The 17313-nt window shown below is 38.0% G+C and overlaps 1 protein-coding gene across 5 annotated transcripts in view; it reads right to left on the bottom strand.

Moving 5' to 3' along the window:
• Window positions 1-17313, bottom strand: part of DIP2B (disco interacting protein 2 homolog B) — a 257892-nt gene that overhangs the window by 14197 nt on the left and 226382 nt on the right. For all 5 annotated transcript variants that reach the window (XM_079139772.1, XM_079139774.1, XM_079139773.1 and 2 more), the window contains 7 exons: window positions 13728-13837; window positions 13516-13596; window positions 8711-8834; window positions 6171-6292; window positions 4770-4881; window positions 2236-2345; window positions 1627-1757 (listed from right to left, as the gene is read on the bottom strand). In XM_079139772.1, the coding sequence (XP_078995898.1) occupies window positions 1627-1757; window positions 2236-2345; window positions 4770-4881; window positions 6171-6292; window positions 8711-8834; window positions 13516-13596; window positions 13728-13837 (790 nt within the window). The remainder of the gene's footprint in view (window positions 1-1626; window positions 1758-2235; window positions 2346-4769; window positions 4882-6170; window positions 6293-8710; window positions 8835-13515; window positions 13597-13727; window positions 13838-17313) is intronic.

Here is a 17313-nt window from a genome sequence, read left to right as displayed (position 1 = left end):
AAAAGAACTAAATTCTAGTGAAATCCTAGATCACAAGGTACAAGGGGAGGTGAGGCCAAAAGAGTTGGGCCTAAACTATGAAAGGGCTTAACTGTCCTACGAAAAAGGTCAGACATTTACTCTTAGAGTGTGGTTTTAAGTTGGGGCAAAACCAGCAACTTGGGAGTAGGGATTGGAGACTTGAACCACTTAAGGCTGAGAGACAGAAGAGGTTACAGCAACAGTCCAGGTAAGGGTAAGGTGGGTTTGAACCCTGACCCTGAAGTCAGAATAAAAAGAAAGGAATGGCAGTGTCACACATCATATGAATAATCTGGATTGGAATCACTAGGAGCTCAGGAATCCTGCATTTAAAACATACTGGGGTGTGGTTGCTACCTCTGGAGATTGAAGTCATAAGGTCTGGGTAAGCCTTATTATTTATTTTTTCCACCACACAGATGAGTAATGTGCCAATGTTATAACTAGGTTTGAGGGAGGCACATCTCACACAATGGTGTGAAAGCCCAGTCATCAAATTATGAGCCACAAAAGGAGCTGTTTTTTATTCCGAAAGATCCAGAAATTATTTGTTGTTGTACTGGGGACTGAATCCAGTTGTGCTTTACCACTAAGTCACATCCTCAGTCTTTTTATGTTTTTTTTATTTTGAGACAGGATTTCACTAAGTTGTTGAGGGAGACTTAAATCTTTGATTCTCCTGCCTCAGTTTCCTCAGATGCTGGGATCACAGGTGCCAGTGTTATACATAAAGGCACAGGAACAACTGAGCCAAAGGACAGAACATTACATTAGAAGTGAGACATAAATGGAGAGAAGCTGAAAATAATGCCAAAGTTCCTATTTTGTACCCTATGGTGGACAAACCTGCCCTACAAAGATGGGCACACAGGAGGAGGATGTCAAGTTACAGGCATTTTTGTTAACTCAGAAGGTGAAGATGCAGGTCTGAGATAAGGTTTCCTGGGCAGATGGTGGAAGGAGCTGGGACCTGCTATTTCTCAAGAAGCAATCTGCCCAGGGCAAGCATGCTACTTTCCAGCCACATGCTGTCATCCTACCCCACCATACTCCTTCCTGCCAAGCCTAGGGGGTATATTCTGCCTGTCAAAACATGTCATATTTCATCCAAGAATCATTCTTTTATTTGGCTCTGCTTCTAAAACAAGAATTACAGGATGGAGCAGAGAGAAGGTAACAAGATCACTGCCATTTTGTATGAGGCTAAAAACTAACAGAAGAGGTTGGACTCAGTGGTGCATGCCTGTAATCCCAGCAACTCAGGAGGCTGAATCAGGAGGATTACAAGTCAAGGCCAGCCTGGGTCACTTAGCAAGACCCTGTCCCAAAATAAAAAATAAAAAGGACTGGAGATGTAGCTCAGTTGTAGAGCACCTGTCTAGCATGTGTGAGGCCTTGTCTCTAGTACAGACACAAACTAACAGAAGAGAAAAAGGGGAATGCAGACAAAACTAAACAAACATCAGATACATATCAGGTGCATAAATTCTAGAAACATCAGCATTTTATTGAAACATTATCAAATAAGGAAGCAAACGGAAGGATAAGATTGTTCAACCCCAAGTATACCCACACATTCTGTTTCTCTGGCTTTTCCATCCCTACCTGCAGAGACACCAGAGTGCAAAGCCAAGTCCACAGTAAGGATCGAGGCAGATGGCGATCTGCCGAGAAGAATACAACTCACACTGGAGCTTGATGGCTCTACAAAGAGCATTAACTGCAGAGTGGGACATCTGCAAAGCAAGGAACATGGAACAGGATGGAACTGGCACTCCACAGGCAGAGATACAGCTTTGAAAAGTTTCGATTCCCCAAACTCATCAAATGATATATATTTTTATTTCCACAAAGTTTAATCTAAATTAGATATATTTCTGTTCATTAGTTAATACTGCATTTTATACTACAATATTATAAAGTATTTTATAATATAACTGCCTACTGACTTTAATAAAAAGTCTTATTATTTGTAAGGATCTATGCTAGATTCAGATACTTCATAATCCAAATTCCTTGGGATAACATATTCCGGAAGAGTCAATGCTTTTATTTAAATATAGTAGGGACCCTTGATCCTCCGCCTACTGGCTTTTGGTTCAACCAGCTGGCCTCTACATCTGAAGTCTCCGGGACAGTGGTCATCTCTGTTTACTGCAGTATGGCATATCAGCAGCCTTTGGTGAGTGAGTGAATACATCCAAACAACTCTACCTTCACTCCTGTAAGCATGCCAGTTGTGGAGACACTAAAATCAAGATATGCCAACATCTCAGGTGTGGGTGGTTTATATAGCTGAGGTAACCTTTTCCTGGGTAAATCATCTGCAATGAAAAGAAAAAACATCTCAGACATGCTGGAACATGAAAACTACTGCTCTTCAACTGGTTTTCTGTGGCTTTGCTATGGCTGAATTTAGCTTCTGGGATTTGTAAAAGCCTGGCCTTCTCATATTTAACCAAGTAACTCATTAATGTCACTCTCTGAGCCAAGTTGGTGTAGAGGACAACAATAAACGATAAGAACAAGTAAATCTACATCGAGCCAATTTATTTAGTAGAAGTTTAGTAAGAGGTAATACACCATAGTAAGAAGCAGGTGTTCAAACCCTAGTTCTATTTTTCTCAGCTATGTGACCTTTGTGTCTGTTTTCCTCTTCTTTAAATGATAATCTCTAAAATAATACCTACCCACATATAACTGTTGGGAAGTTAATCCATACAACTAAGAACAACAACTGACTGAGTATATGCTTAAAAAGTATTAGTTGTTGATGTGCTGGTTTCCAAATAAAGTTCATTATTTATAATTTAGGGCATGCTCTATTAATCATAGGAAGCTTTAAAAATTGGGACACTTTTCCTCCAAGTTCACCTGAAGACTTTAAGAATGTTAACTAGAATTTTAAAAAAATTTCTTTTTTGCTCACTTATTTATGGCAATTCCCCCATTTTATAAGTATGTCAAAACCAAGGATCTCTCTGGTCCAACCATGTCCTTTCAATGTCAAGAAACAATTCTGAGTTTTAAATCTCCATGTCATAGGTGCCCATTTCTGGTCAGACCAAAAACTTTCTGCCCATCACCTTTGACCTACCCTTGGGTAAGGTTGAATCACTCAAGACCACTCACATGCCTAAAAGAAACCTTCTTGTTGTCTATACCACAGCCATCATTTTAGGTCTTCCTGCAATGTCACTTGAGTCCATTACCACACCACAACTATTTACATCATTAATACCAACACAAATAACATACCATTTGTATTATATATTATATATGACTGTGCTTCTGCCTTTAAATAATAAATATAAAAATCTAGTTCAGCATTTGGCACACAATAAGCACAAATACATGCCATCTCTGCATTAAATCCACATAAATGTTGCTGAGGTGGATACAACATGGTACTTAGTGAAAACAGAGTAGGAGAAAATTAATGGTAAAGAGGTAGGCAATAAGCCAAACTGGCCAGATCTGCATTTTGCTTCTGCAGCTTTCTTAATTTTCCTGTGTTTCGGCTGTCTTATCTTTAAAATGAAGGTAAAAATAGCAACCATCTAGAAGCCAAGCACAATGGCACACACCTGTAAGCCCAGGGACTCAGGAGGCTGAGGCAGGAGGATCTTAAGTTCAAAGTCAGCCTCAGTAACTTAGCAAGACCCTGCCTCAAAGAAAACAAACAAACAGAAAAATAAATGAAATAATAAATGGGCTCTGGGGATGTAGTTTAGTGGCTAAGTGCCCCTGGGTTCACTCCTTGGTACCTAAATAAACAAAGAATAAATAAATGTAGCAGCCATCTAACAGGATTATAATAAGAATAAAGGCTCAGTAGCAGATGTTATCATTATGATTCTATGCTAGGTGTGTTTTACATCACTTAATCTTTTTTTAAAAAATATTTTTAGTTGTAGATGGACACAGTACCTTTATTTTATTTATTTATTTCTATGTGGTGCTGAGGTTTGAACCCAGTGCCTCACACATGCTAGGCAAGCATGCTACCACTGAGCTATGCCCCAGCCCCAATATCACTCAATCTTTACAACCCCCATTTTACAGGCAGTTCTGTCTAGGTTAGTAAGAATACTAAGAGAGTAGCAAAGACATGAGAATTTTAAAAGTGGCTGAGTTCAAAACCCATGCTCTTCCCTATTCCACCAATTTTCCAGATATTCCTGGGTCTCATCTCCTTTAATATGAATACCAGTTAAAATTTGTGCATGTTATGGTTTTCAATGTATTTTCATATTATACTGTATTTGATCTTCTCAATAAATGTGAGTCACATAGGGATAGGCAGTAATTTAGGAAAATGTAATATCTCAAGTCAAGGTTAGACAGGAAGCAATAAAGCTCCAACTAGAAACTAGGTCTTCTGACTCCTAGTATAATACTGTTTCAACTATATCACACTTGAAAGTCAAGGATCAGATAACCTCACTATTTTACATGGCCATATATGGAAAAATAATGGATCACATCTGGCATAAAAACTTAATGCCAAGAGTAACTTAAAGAGCTCTTAGTATACTGTGAGCTGGTTCTCTAGATTTGGTTGTTACACTGGCCAGTCCTTTAGTAGCACAAGGCTGACTGGATCTTAGGTTGTGCCTCTGACTTAGCAGATGAGAATGCTGTGTGCCATAAAAGCTATGTCAATGTGTTTGGCACAAGGATTTAGGAAATCTCAGCTAGTGAATATTCCTGCTTCCTCAACAGCTCTGGAGAAATCTCCCTTCTACCTGTGTCAATGATGGCTGGCCAGGTTTTCACATCCACAGCTGCTGCCGCCTCTCGGGACCTTAGTAACCTCATTAGGGTCTGAGTGGTGAGAATACATGCTGCTTTGCTGACCTAGAAAACAAACAGATAGCAATGAGCACCAGGAGGCTTAGCTCTGGCTGCTGCTAAAAGTAACTCATACACCACAGCTGGTAGTATCAGTTTTTCAAAGAATGAAGTTAATATTTTCCTTTACATTTTGCCTTCTGGAAAGGTGTAACAATTCTCTCAGAAAAAAAATGGACTGCTTCACAACACAAGTTATTGCTTGAGACAGTAATTTTCAAATATTTCATAATTATACTCTCAGCATGGATCCCAGAATTCTGTGATTTCATGAAGAACTGAATAAAATAAGACGTGGATTTTGTAGTGCTCAGGGAATGAGAGAAGTCAGATAAGTCAGGAGTCTGTGCCACAGTCTAGTGAAGGGGGAGACTGATCAGGATAGAATGTATGCTGATCTGAGGGCACAGATGCAAATAAAAGCTCCCACAGACACTGCTCAGCTATGCACTGAAATGCAAAGTGACCTACTTTGCTCAAAAACTGCCTCAATAGAAAGAAACTCCCCTCCCTACTTTTCTGACCCACTTTGTAGGATATAACAAGGGCATTCTGTTGAAACAAACTTCAAAATAAAATCATTTGTGGTGAATATGGCTTTTATGCTACAGACTCAAATTGCTGACAGAGTGGCAGTTCTCAGAGAAACAAATGTTAAATAAATTAGAATTTTATAACCTTTCAGTACCTTGGTCAAGACTGCCTGCTGTTTTAAAGTACATTAGGATATGATGCAATACAGATTTAACTTCAATTTTCATATACAAAAATTTCTATAAACTTCAGAACAGGATTTGAATGTCATTTTTTTTCTTGCAGTACTGGGGATCCAGCCCAGGCTGTCATACACGCCAGGTAAGTGCTCTACCACTGAATTATACCTTCAAACCAGGGCATCTTTTAATGCTGTACCAAGTGAATTTACAGAACTAACCAAATGAAAGTGAGCTGCACTTGGGAGGATTTTGAGTTTGGCAAGTAACACTTGGTTACTATGCAAAAATGTCAGACAAGTTTTAAGCAAGGGGACACAAATTTTATGGAGAATTACTAACAACAACTTCACCTCCTTAATGTTCATGATTAATGCCCACAATTCCATATTTCACCAATAACGACTTTCCCACAGTTCCTTCACTGAATAATCATGGTCACTTTGGAGATTAAAAAAAGGTGATTGTTTTTAGGAGAAAATTCTCACTCCTGGATCAACAAAACTGGAAAATTATTAAAGATCCTTCATTGAGTCTAGATTTTATGATGTGAGGACAATGCAAGATATAGTTGGTACTTACATCAACAATCATGCGGACAGTGGGCAATGTGGCAGTAAGGTTCTGAGCATGAGGAGGTCTGACAGTCACAGGTATACACCCTGCATACAGGCAGCCATAGAATGCAGCAATTAACTCGATGCCTGCAAGACAAAGGGTCCTGTCAGGAGAGCCATTTAACCATCTAGTATCACTAAGAAACTAAATGTGGATCTTCCAAAATCATGTGCCAGTTGGTTATTCAAGTCATAACTTAGTAAGATGCTGGCAGAAGAAATTTTAAAAGTTAAGAAGAAACTGAAGGCAAAGCAGAAATAATATAAAACAACTTAAAAGAGGAGTCAAGAACAGGTAACAAGGAAGAAATCAGAAATAAACCCTTGAAAGATACTTGAAGAAACATGTTCATATTATTACTTGACTTTACTTACACAAATTGAGAAATCTTAACTAGGAAGATAGAAGAATAGGAAATGGAGAGATGAAGAACACCTAAATTAAAAAAAATATTTAGAAGGCTGATGTAGGAAGAGCAGTTGGACTTCTTAATTGTTGTTTTATCAATGGGTGTGAGTCTTAGGAAGGCAAAATGTGGTGCAATTTGAAGACTTTGGGTGAGAGGCTTCCTCAGGATGTGCTCTAGTCTGTTGCCATGTCATTAACTGACAGACAGAAGACAATCATGTGGGACTATGACAGGAAAGATTCCTAAACCAGATGATCTAAGAAATCTCAGTATCCACGAAAATAAAATACCATTGTAAAGTATAACAGAGTTAAAGGAAATAAGGGAGACAAGTGACCAAAGAAGGCTGGATGTTTGAGTAGATTAGGTGACAGAAAGAATAAAGTGATTACTCAAATATTTCACCTAAGATTTGGTGACACCAATCTGTTACCTCTGAGTCCCTCTTTCTACGAAGGGAAGGTTGTGGTTGAATTAAATTACAACATCAAAGATAAAAGCAACAACAAAGGAAACAATAATCATAATACAAAGAATGTTAAGTCAACAGAGCTCAAAGACAACAACCATTTGGAAACCAGGCAAAATGGTCCCATTCTGGACCTACCATTTGACCCAGCTATCCCATTCCTCGGCCTATACCCAAAGGACTTAAAATCAGCATATTACAGAGATACAGCCACATCAATGTTCATAGCTGCTCAATTCACAATAGCCAGACTGTGGAACCAACCTAGATGCCCTTCAACTGATGAATGGATAAAGAAACTGTGGTATATATATACAAGGGAATATTACTCAGCTATAAAGAATAATAAAATTATGGCATTTTGCAGGCAAATGGATGAAACTGGAGAATATCATGTTAGGTGAGATAAGCCAATCTCAAAAATCCAAAAGATGAATGATCTCACTGATAAGCGGATGATGACACATAATGGGGGTTGGGGGGGCAAGAATGGAGGAAGGAGGGACTGTATAGAGGGAAAAGAGAGGTGGGAGGGGTGGGGGGAAGGAAAAAATAACAGAATGAATCAAACATCATTACCCTAGATAAATGTATGATTATGCAAATGGTATGCTGTTAACTCCATGTACAAACAGAAACATGTATCCCATTTGTTTACAATAAAAATAAATTAAAAAAAAGAAAAAAAATTTGTTAGTCCTTTCATGAAATAATACTGTGTGAAGTTGTTATTCATTACAGTTCCTCAACAGGTGTGAGCAGACAGTTTCTGAGGTTGCCACACCTGTGTAGGGAAAAGTATTTGTCTTGTAAGAAATGTTGATTTATTAAGTACCCTAATTGTGTCTCATTAGTAAACTGGTTTGACTGATGGTCCTTCTCCACACTACTTCAGTTTGTCTTCCAGATAACCATATTATTTTCTTTTCTGGAAAATTCGTTATTATTAAAATATAAAAGATACACATAGAAAAAGATTTCTTTGCCTATTCTAAGGTAGTAAAGATGAGTTCCTTAAAAAAAAAAAAAAAAAAAAAAGGTCCCATTCCTAAACACCCTAAAACAAGGCAACCATTTTGTTTGCTTCTTTGCTTTGTTTTCAGGTGCTGGGGATTGAACCTCAGACCTGTGCTCTACCACTGGCCCATGCCACTAGCTATCCCCACCCTTCATTAAAGGGACAGGATCTCATTACATTGCCCAGGCTGGCCTTGAACTCCTAGGATCAATAAATCCTCCTGTTTCAGCCTCCTTGGTATCTGGGATTATGGGAGTGTACCACTGTGCTCAGCCTCATATCATCAGTTTCAAGAGTTTTCAGAAGCCAGGTACCTGAAATCTTCATTTGCTTATTCATTTGTTCGAAATTTATGAGGTGCCTTTTATGTGCTACACACTGATAATGGAAATAGAAGAGTAAGTCAAACAGGCACAGTCCCAAAAAAGCCATCGCACCGCACAACTCTGGGGTATGTCACTTGGTTTGCACCTTGGCTATTGGAACATGGTTGCTTGGTGCCGAGAAATACACAGCCACTGTGGTTACAGATGGTGCCCTGAGTTCCTGACCTCTCTGATTGTGTAGTCCAGTAATGGAGCTTAGCAGCCTACCAATCCAACACTTACCAGGTGGGTAGAGCAACACCACGTTATCTCCTGCATTTAGATGTCCTTTGTCACCAAGAACTGACGCAATCCTCTCTGCTCGCTTATGAAGCTGGAGGCAACTGGCTGTGCACACAGTAGTTCCCTTCAAACATTAGAAAGGATAAGCAGGTCAAAGTTCAGCAAGAAAATAAACAGAAAAGTACAACTACTCTGACACTGTACCTCAACCTCAAAGATTTGTGCTTTGGTAGATTATCCTTTGCAAGTTACTACTTAGTATCAAAAGGCGGGTGTGGGATTCCTTTTCTTTTTTAATGCTGTAGATATTTAGGGCATATTAAAATCAATCTAAACATTTGTTCATAGTATTTTTACTGAAAGTAGTTTTAAAAATACATATGAACTTTTAATTTTTTTAAATGAGGAAATAAGAGTAAAAGGAAATTAATGAAAATCAAAATAGGTTGAGGCAGGTGTGAGGCAGACACTTAGCTGGTGACATGGTCACCTACATCTGCTGGACCTAAAACACAAACCCGGCTCTGTGCAAATAGTTAAGACGTAAACATAAACAAAAATACCATGCAGAATCTACTCGTTAATAATAAAGATTAGGAGATACAAAGTCAACTTTTCCTGATCTTGGGAATAATTTCTCCTGCGGGCCTTCATAAAGTTTCTCTGAGCAGGGCTCTTTAAACCCTTCCTTGTGAAACATAACACATGTAAGGGAAAATGTCAAATATGCACATAACTTAATGAAAAATTATTAAGCAAGCATCAGTGTAGGCACCAGAAGGATAAGAAGAAAACTCCCAGCTGTTCAAAAGCACCCATGATAACCACTATCCTGACTTTTTTGTTGGTCACTTTTTTGTTTATATCTTTACCACTCATGAAAAATTTTCAGTTGTATACAAATGGAATTGTGCTGTATAAATTCCTGTGCTTGGTTTCTTTATTTATTTTTGGCAGTGGGGTGGGTACTGGAGATAAAACCCAGAGGGTGCTTTACCACTAAGTTACATCCCTAGTCCTTTTAATTTTTAATTTTATTATTTATTTATTAATTGGTGCTACTAAGGACCAAACCCAGGCCCTTGACCATGCTGGGCAAGCACTCTACCACTGAGTTACATCCCCAACCCTTTATTTTTTATTTTGAGGCAGGGTCTTGCTAAATTGCCAAAGCTGGCCTCAAACTGTGATTTTCCTACTCAGCCTACCAAGTTACTGGGATTACAGGAACCACCACACCCAGCTGGTTTCTTTAATTCAACATTATTTATGAGTCATCTTGCTGCTTTGTGTAGGTGTAGTTGTTCTGCTATGTTGCTATATAATACTTCATTGTATGAAGCTACAACAAGTTATTCATTCACTTTCTGGTTGATGGACATTATCTTTCTTGGACATGTATTCTGATTTTAAATACAGGTTTTGAGGGGGTACAGACCTAGAAATGTAACTGCTGCACCTCTGGGCTGCCAGTCTTCATCTTTAATGGATAATGCTGAATTGCACTCCAGGTGGTTGTTCTTTATCATGCCTATATCATGCTAACTCAATTACTATTATTATAGTTTTTTGTAGTACTGGGGTTGAACCCAAGGGAGTTTTACTACTAAATTACATCCAGTTCTTTTGTTTGTTAATTTATTTGTTTGTTTTTGAGACAGAACCTTACAAAGCTGCCGGGCTGGTCCAGAACTTATCATCCTCTTGCCTCAGCCTCCCAAGTAGCTGGGATTACAGGTATGCACCACTGCATCCAACAGACTACTTCGGTTTTACAATGCACAAAAATTTCATTAAAACCTAAGTTTTTCAGAGCTATTTCTGTTTTAAAAAGTTTTTTTTTTTTTTTGTGGTGCTGGGGATTGAACCCAGGGCCTTGTGCTTGCGAGGCTGGCACTCTACCAACTGAGCCATATCCCCAGCCCTAAAAAGTTTTTATTTATTAATTTAAAATAGTACACATGTTGAGTATAGAGCATTTGAAAAATACAGATAAGTAAATATTATTCTGGTAAATATAACCAACGTTAACATTTCAGTGTACTGTTACCTGGTGTTTTTTCATTCTGGGCAGAGGATCAAACTCAGGGTTTGGCATGCTAGGCAAGCGCTCTGCTACTGAGCTAAATCCCCAACCCCTTACCCGGTGTTTTAAAAATGAATATATATGGGGCTGGTGTTGTGGCTCATGTGTGAGGTGCTGGGTTTGATTCTCTGCACCACATATAAATAAATGAATAAAATAAAGGTCTATCAATATCTTTAAAAAAAAAAAGTAATGACTAGTTGATTATACAATATAAATATATTAAAAAATGAACATATATATAAATTTACATGCAATAATTTTTTTTAAAAAGTGGTTATCATACCATTTACCAGAAGCTAAATAATATTTTGGTTAAGAATATATGTTCCGAATATGTTCAGGGTTTAAATGAATGTAGAGAGCTAATTTCCACTTGATTGGTACATGCTGTTTGCATGTACTGAAATATCAAACGGAACCCCATTAATACGTACAGTTTATACTTGTTGATCAAAAATCTTATGTTTAAAAAAAGAGCTAATTTCCTACACCTACCACTTATTAGTTCTGTAATCTCTGTGCCTTGGTTTCCTCAACTTTAAAATAATCCATGAAATGAAAAGTATCTAGAATAGAATCTTCAGTATGTATTCAATTAATACATTTTATATCATATTTTCCCTTACACATAATAAATATTTTTGGGGTCATCAAATATTCCTCTACAACATTGTTTTGAATGGTTACACAATATTTTATCATGGTTACATGCCATAATTCATTTAGCTGATTGTTTATTTTTAGCATTAAAGTTATAACAATAAAATGAATATCCCTTTGGCTAAGGTCAGGGTTAAATTCATAAGGCTATTTCTTTTTGAGCTGGGCAGAGTGGCCTGTAATCCCAGCTACTCAGGAGGCTAAGGCAGGAGGAGCACAAGTTCCAGTCCAGCCTCAGTGACTTAGGGAGACCCTGTCTCAAAATTAAAAAAAAATATGAAGGACTGGGCGTATAGGCTGTGGTAGGATGCCCCTGGGTTGGATCCTCAGCACCACAGGGGGAAAAATCATCATTTTGGTTCATGGCACAAGAGCAAACTTTAGTTCAGTAAACACATGTTCTATGCATGAGGGAACAATGTATGGTTAATAATCTGGTGGTCTAGGTTTATCCAAGGCAAAATACTAGAATATACAGAATTAAACTATATGCCCTTTAGGCTGTCAATCATTTATATTATTTCTCTAAACAAGAAGCAAAGTTAAATTTATGCTCACAAATATCTGGGATATGGATTTCACAAAATCCACAACTCTAACTGTAGCCAAGCCTGCGAGTGAGGTGGGAAGTGACCAGAATGATAGCTTCTTAATGAAGTATAAGGATTTTAGTGAATGAATCCACAACCTTGAAGAGAAGCCCACCGCTTGAATACATAGAGGAAGGCAGTCCCAGAGTTTTCTGTCATAAAAGCAGTGGTTCTTAAAAGTTTTTAATAATTTTCATTATGATGCAGTATCTTCTCTCATTAAGATCTATCATTGCATAAATTCTCAAAACACACAAACAAACAAATGAGCAACCCCCACCCTCCCAATCATTAGATTATAAGAGTACAGGGCAGATGAGGGCAATTCAGGTTAAGTTCCCTAAGACATGCAATAGGTCCTTCCAGTCTTCCCCTGCTGGTGAAAAATATTGCTATAATTTGGTCACAGTACTTTCAGCCTGTGACTCAAACATTAAGTCAAAGAAAATAGAGCAGACTCCCACAGAATGGAAAAAAACCCCAAAATACAATATTATGCAGTTGGGCACAGTGTTGCATGTCTATAATCCTAGCAACTTGGGAGGATAAGGCAGGAGGATCACAAATTCAAGGCTAGCTTGAGCAACTTAGCAAGGCCCTATCTCAAAATACAAAATAAAAAGGGTTGGGGATGTACCTCACCGGTAAAGCACTCCTGGGTTTAATCCCTAGTACTGTAAAAACAAACCCATGGGGGCTGTGGTTGTGGTTCAGTGGTAAAGTGCTTGCCTAGCATGTGTGAGGCACTGGGTTCAATTCTTAGCACCACATAAAATAAATAAAGGTCCATCAACAACTAAAAAAATTATATTTTTTAAAAAGTACTGTGCTCATCTACAACTTTAAAAAAAAGATGTTTTTAAAAAATGACATTATGGTAAACCATCTATTAAAACCAATAGTTAAATATACTTTTTTCCCCATATCTTTGCAACAGGGTCTTGGTATATTCCCCAGGCTGGCCTAGAACTCATGATTCTCCTGCCTCAGTCTTCCAAATAGCTAAGACTACCTGGTCAATGTACTCCTACATAATTTTCAATTTGTTTTTTGTTTGTCAGTAATAAATCCTTTAAGTATGTACTAAAAATAGGTTTGGTTTTTTAAATGTTGGGGTAAAATAGTTTTCTTCCTGGCAGAAATCAAAGATTTGAAAATCAAATTGGATAAAAAACCTGACACAATACATTCTACACATCTGTCTATTTATGCAATTGCACTGTTAGCCTCTTAATAAAGAAGACTAGATTATAACACAAGAAAAGACAGTATTAAATAGCACTCTGGGAGGTCTCATTTCAACCTCAGAGTAATTGCACAATTTATTCTCATATCTCAAAATAAGGAGAAAGCAATAACTCCTTCCTCAGAGGTGGCAACAGAAATGTTCTGATGAAAGCAAGAGATTGAGAGGGCCTACGGTACTCCCATAGGATTCAGCTAATTAGATATGCAATTTATAATACCTTGGCATTTAGCAGCATGAAGAGTATATGGTCAGGAGTTGCCTGGGCTCGCCACTGCAAAATCTCTGCCAGAAATTGGTGCTGAAATCATAAAGCAGAAAAAAAGACTCAGGGTCAGCAATTTGCAAGCAATGCATCCCCTAACTGCTACCTAAAATTTAAGTTCTGTCCTTGACTCATTGGCAAAATTTCAACACTTTTGGAACACTTACCTTCCTCACTAAATCATTCTCTTCAATTTGCCCCAGATCCCTTCCTGCAGCTTGTGCTATACGTTTTCCAGCAACTAGATTCCCAACCATCACGGAAGCAGGGCCTACACCTGTAAACAGAGGCAAAAATCAATGTTTTGAAAATGGCAATTCAATCTAAGTATCCCCAAAGCATTTCCTCACTGACCCAAACTGGTTCAACCATTCGTTCAATCATGGAATTACTAGAGCAATCTTCTAGGCACTAGGAAGGCAGTAATCGACAGGACAGAGCTTATATTCTAGTAGGAAAGGCAACCAAGAAGTACACATACATATAAACAAAGTCAGGTAGCAGGAACTGCTAGAAAAAGACAAAACAGGACCACAGGAGAGTCATGGTTAGCGGGCAATGGAATGAAGGGACTACTAATGCTAAGGTATACAGGGAAACTTTTGTTCTGAGGAATTGACGTTGCACTGGTTTCTACTGATAAATAATTTCATATGCTGTAATCAAAATATAGCTGAAAGAGGGCTTAATAGTAATGAATATCTGCTCTTGAAAAAATTTGCTATCTGTGAGGAATGGGAGTAAGTTTATTGGGAATATCAGAAGCGCTTTCTTCAAGAAAACAATAAAATTCAGATTGTGTGGAATATTCCACACGACCAACTGGCCTGAACTCTTCAAAAACATCTGTCTTAAAAGATAAAATGAGGTTGGGAGCTTACAATAAAAAGCAGCTAGTGCACAGTATGACCTTGATGAGATATTGAATTTAAAAATTAGTATAATAGGCTGGGCATGGTGGTGCACACCTGTAATCCCAGCAGCTCAGGAGATTAAGGCAGGAGTTCAAAGCCAGTCTCAGCAAAAGCAAGGTGCTAAGTGATTCAGTGAGAAATTGTCTCTAAATAAAATACAAAATAGAGCTAGGGATGTGGCTCAGTGGTCAAATGCCTGAGTTCAATCCCCAGTACCAAAAAAAAAAAAAAAAAAAGTATAATAAACAAGTGGAGAAATTTGAGTGTTAATAGACTACAGCATTATATTAAGGTTAAATTTCTTAATAGGATAGTAACAAGATGGCTGATTAGAAAAATTTTAGAACCTGTTTGGTCTTTGGAAATAGATGTGCTAAAATACTTTTGGTGAAGTGTCAAATTGTCTACAATCTATTTTCAGAGTTCAGTGTAAAAAAAATGTCAGCAATTGGTAAATCTAGGGGAAGGTGCACAGGTGCTAACCGTACTATTCTGCCACCCTTTCCATGGACCTGACACTTCAAAATAAATAGGGATATCCACCAGGCACAGTGGTATATACCTATAATCTCAGCAATTTAGAGACCTTGTCTCAAAATAAAAAATAAAAATAAGGGCTGGGGATTTGGCTCAGTAGTGAAGTGCCCCTGGGTTCAATCCCCAGTATCAGAAGAAGAAAAAATAATACTAATAAAAGAAAAAGAAAAAAAGTGATAGGGTGCTTGCTGTATGTCTCTGATGGTCACTTGAAGACCAAGACCCTACCTTAACGAACTAAGAAGATGGCAGAAAGATAACATATCAAACTTAACACCAGCTACTGCCCAAATCTGTTGATCCTGAATTTATTAAAAAAGATGAGCCAGGTGCAGTGGCACACGCCTGTAACCCCAGCAGCTTGGGAGGCTGAGGCAGGAGGATCATGAGTTCAAAGTCAGTCTCAGCAAAAGTGAGGTGCTAAGCAACTCAGAGACCCTGTCTTTAAATAAAATACGAAATAGTGCTGGAGATGGGGTTCAGTAGTTGAGTGCCCCTGGGTTCAATCCCCAGTATCACTGCCACCCCCTCCCCCGTCTCAAAAAAAAAAAAAAAAAAACAACAACAACAAAAAAAAAAAAACAGATGAAACAAAATCATTTAGGTCATGATCACCTTTAAAAGGGTAAACAGTTAGGGAAGCTGAAGCTGAATAAAGGATATAAGAAATTTTTTGTACAACTGGGCAACTTTTATGTGTGAATTATTTCAAACAAAAACTGAAAAAAGGGGCTGGGAAGATAGCTCAGCTGGTAGAGTGCTTGCCTCACAAGCACAAGGCCCTGGGTTCAATCCCCAGTACCGCAAAAAAAAAAAAAAAAAAAAAAAACCTGAAAAAACAGAAAGTATTCCAACATTGCTAAAGTGTTTTAATTTATTAAGTGTCTAATACAATTTTAAGTATCATAGACAATATTCCTGTCTATGAAACTGTATAATAAATTAGAGCTAGATCACTTTGGAGAGAGTCTTTTACATAGGTAGGTATTCAGAGTACATTTGTGTGAATTACACAATCCTGGATTCACACTGTAAAATTAATAAAGGCATGACATTTTAAGCCAGAAAAACAATTTAGCAGCAATGTCTTGAAGTTCTTCTGCATATATTTATTTCTTGAGCCTACAGGTTCCAGAGTGAAAGCTACCTGTAGACACTGTTGCCCCTGTAAACATGCCTTCTTGTTTTCCCACCAAAGCTTGGTAAGCCTATGCTAAAACCAGTTATCTGTCAACCCCAATGGCTGGTCTTCACTTCATTATTAATAATGCAATCCCCATCTAGTTGGCCATGTGCCATATGCCTAAAGAGATTACTCTTTTTTCTTTTTTTTTTTTTGGTGGTGCTGGGGATCAAACCCAGGGTCTCATGCATGCTAGAAGAGCTCTCTACCAACTGAGCTACATTCCCAGTCCCTAAAGACTATGTTCTTCATAGTGAAGAAAAACATGTAAGAGGAAGTAGCAGGAGTAATTTCTAGAAAATATGTTTCAAAGCAAAGTATTCTCTTCTTTTTCCTTTTTTGTGGTGCTGAATATCAAACCCAGGGCCTCATGATGCAAGACAAGTGCTCTGACACTGAGCTACAACCCCTGTCCACTATTCATTTCTTTAACCTTTTCTGCTACCTGCTAGCCAGAATATAAATGATGTAGAAATGATGACTAGAGGTCAGGGATCCTAACAAAGACTCTGAGTCTGTTAAGGAAGGTTGTGGTAATTTTATTTTCTTAGACCCCTTCTTTCCTTCCTGTCCTAGCTGTGCTCACATGGAAGGACTCTACTTCTCTGCTACACTGACTTTAGGTAATGGTCTGACTTGTTCTGGATGATGAAACACTAGGAGACCCTGACAGAAACAGAAGCTTTAAATATCTTGTGTGGTTTGGCTGGCATTCTTGCTTCTGCCATCTGCCTTGAGAAAAATACAGCCCAAGCAGAGGCTGGTCCCATGATGAGGAAACACATGGCACATTTCTGAACCTAACTTGCAGCCTAAGGCCAAATCAAGTCCAGCTGATTCATATTCTATAAGTGAAAAACAATACTTATTATTTCAAGGCATCAAGTTTTAGAATTGTTATATAGCACATCTATAACAACAGTTGGCTAACACAACACCAGAGCAAAAAGAGGGCTGAAGAACATGATTGTTAAGTGATCATCCTAGATCTGGCTGGTCTATTTCTGTATTTCTTTTACCTGATAAAGAAATAAACTTGATTCTTCGTTAAGTTGTTTATCTGCAAAATACAGCTACGAAACCACAGAAAAATTCCCCCATCAAAATTTTTTTACTCCT

The sequence above is a fragment of the Sciurus vulgaris genome, assembly GCF_902686455.1.
Source record: "Sciurus vulgaris genome assembly, chromosome: 5".
NCBI classification, from domain to species: Eukaryota; Metazoa; Chordata; class Mammalia; order Rodentia; family Sciuridae; genus Sciurus; species Sciurus vulgaris.
This window is presented reverse-complemented; position numbering and strand designations above follow the sequence as displayed.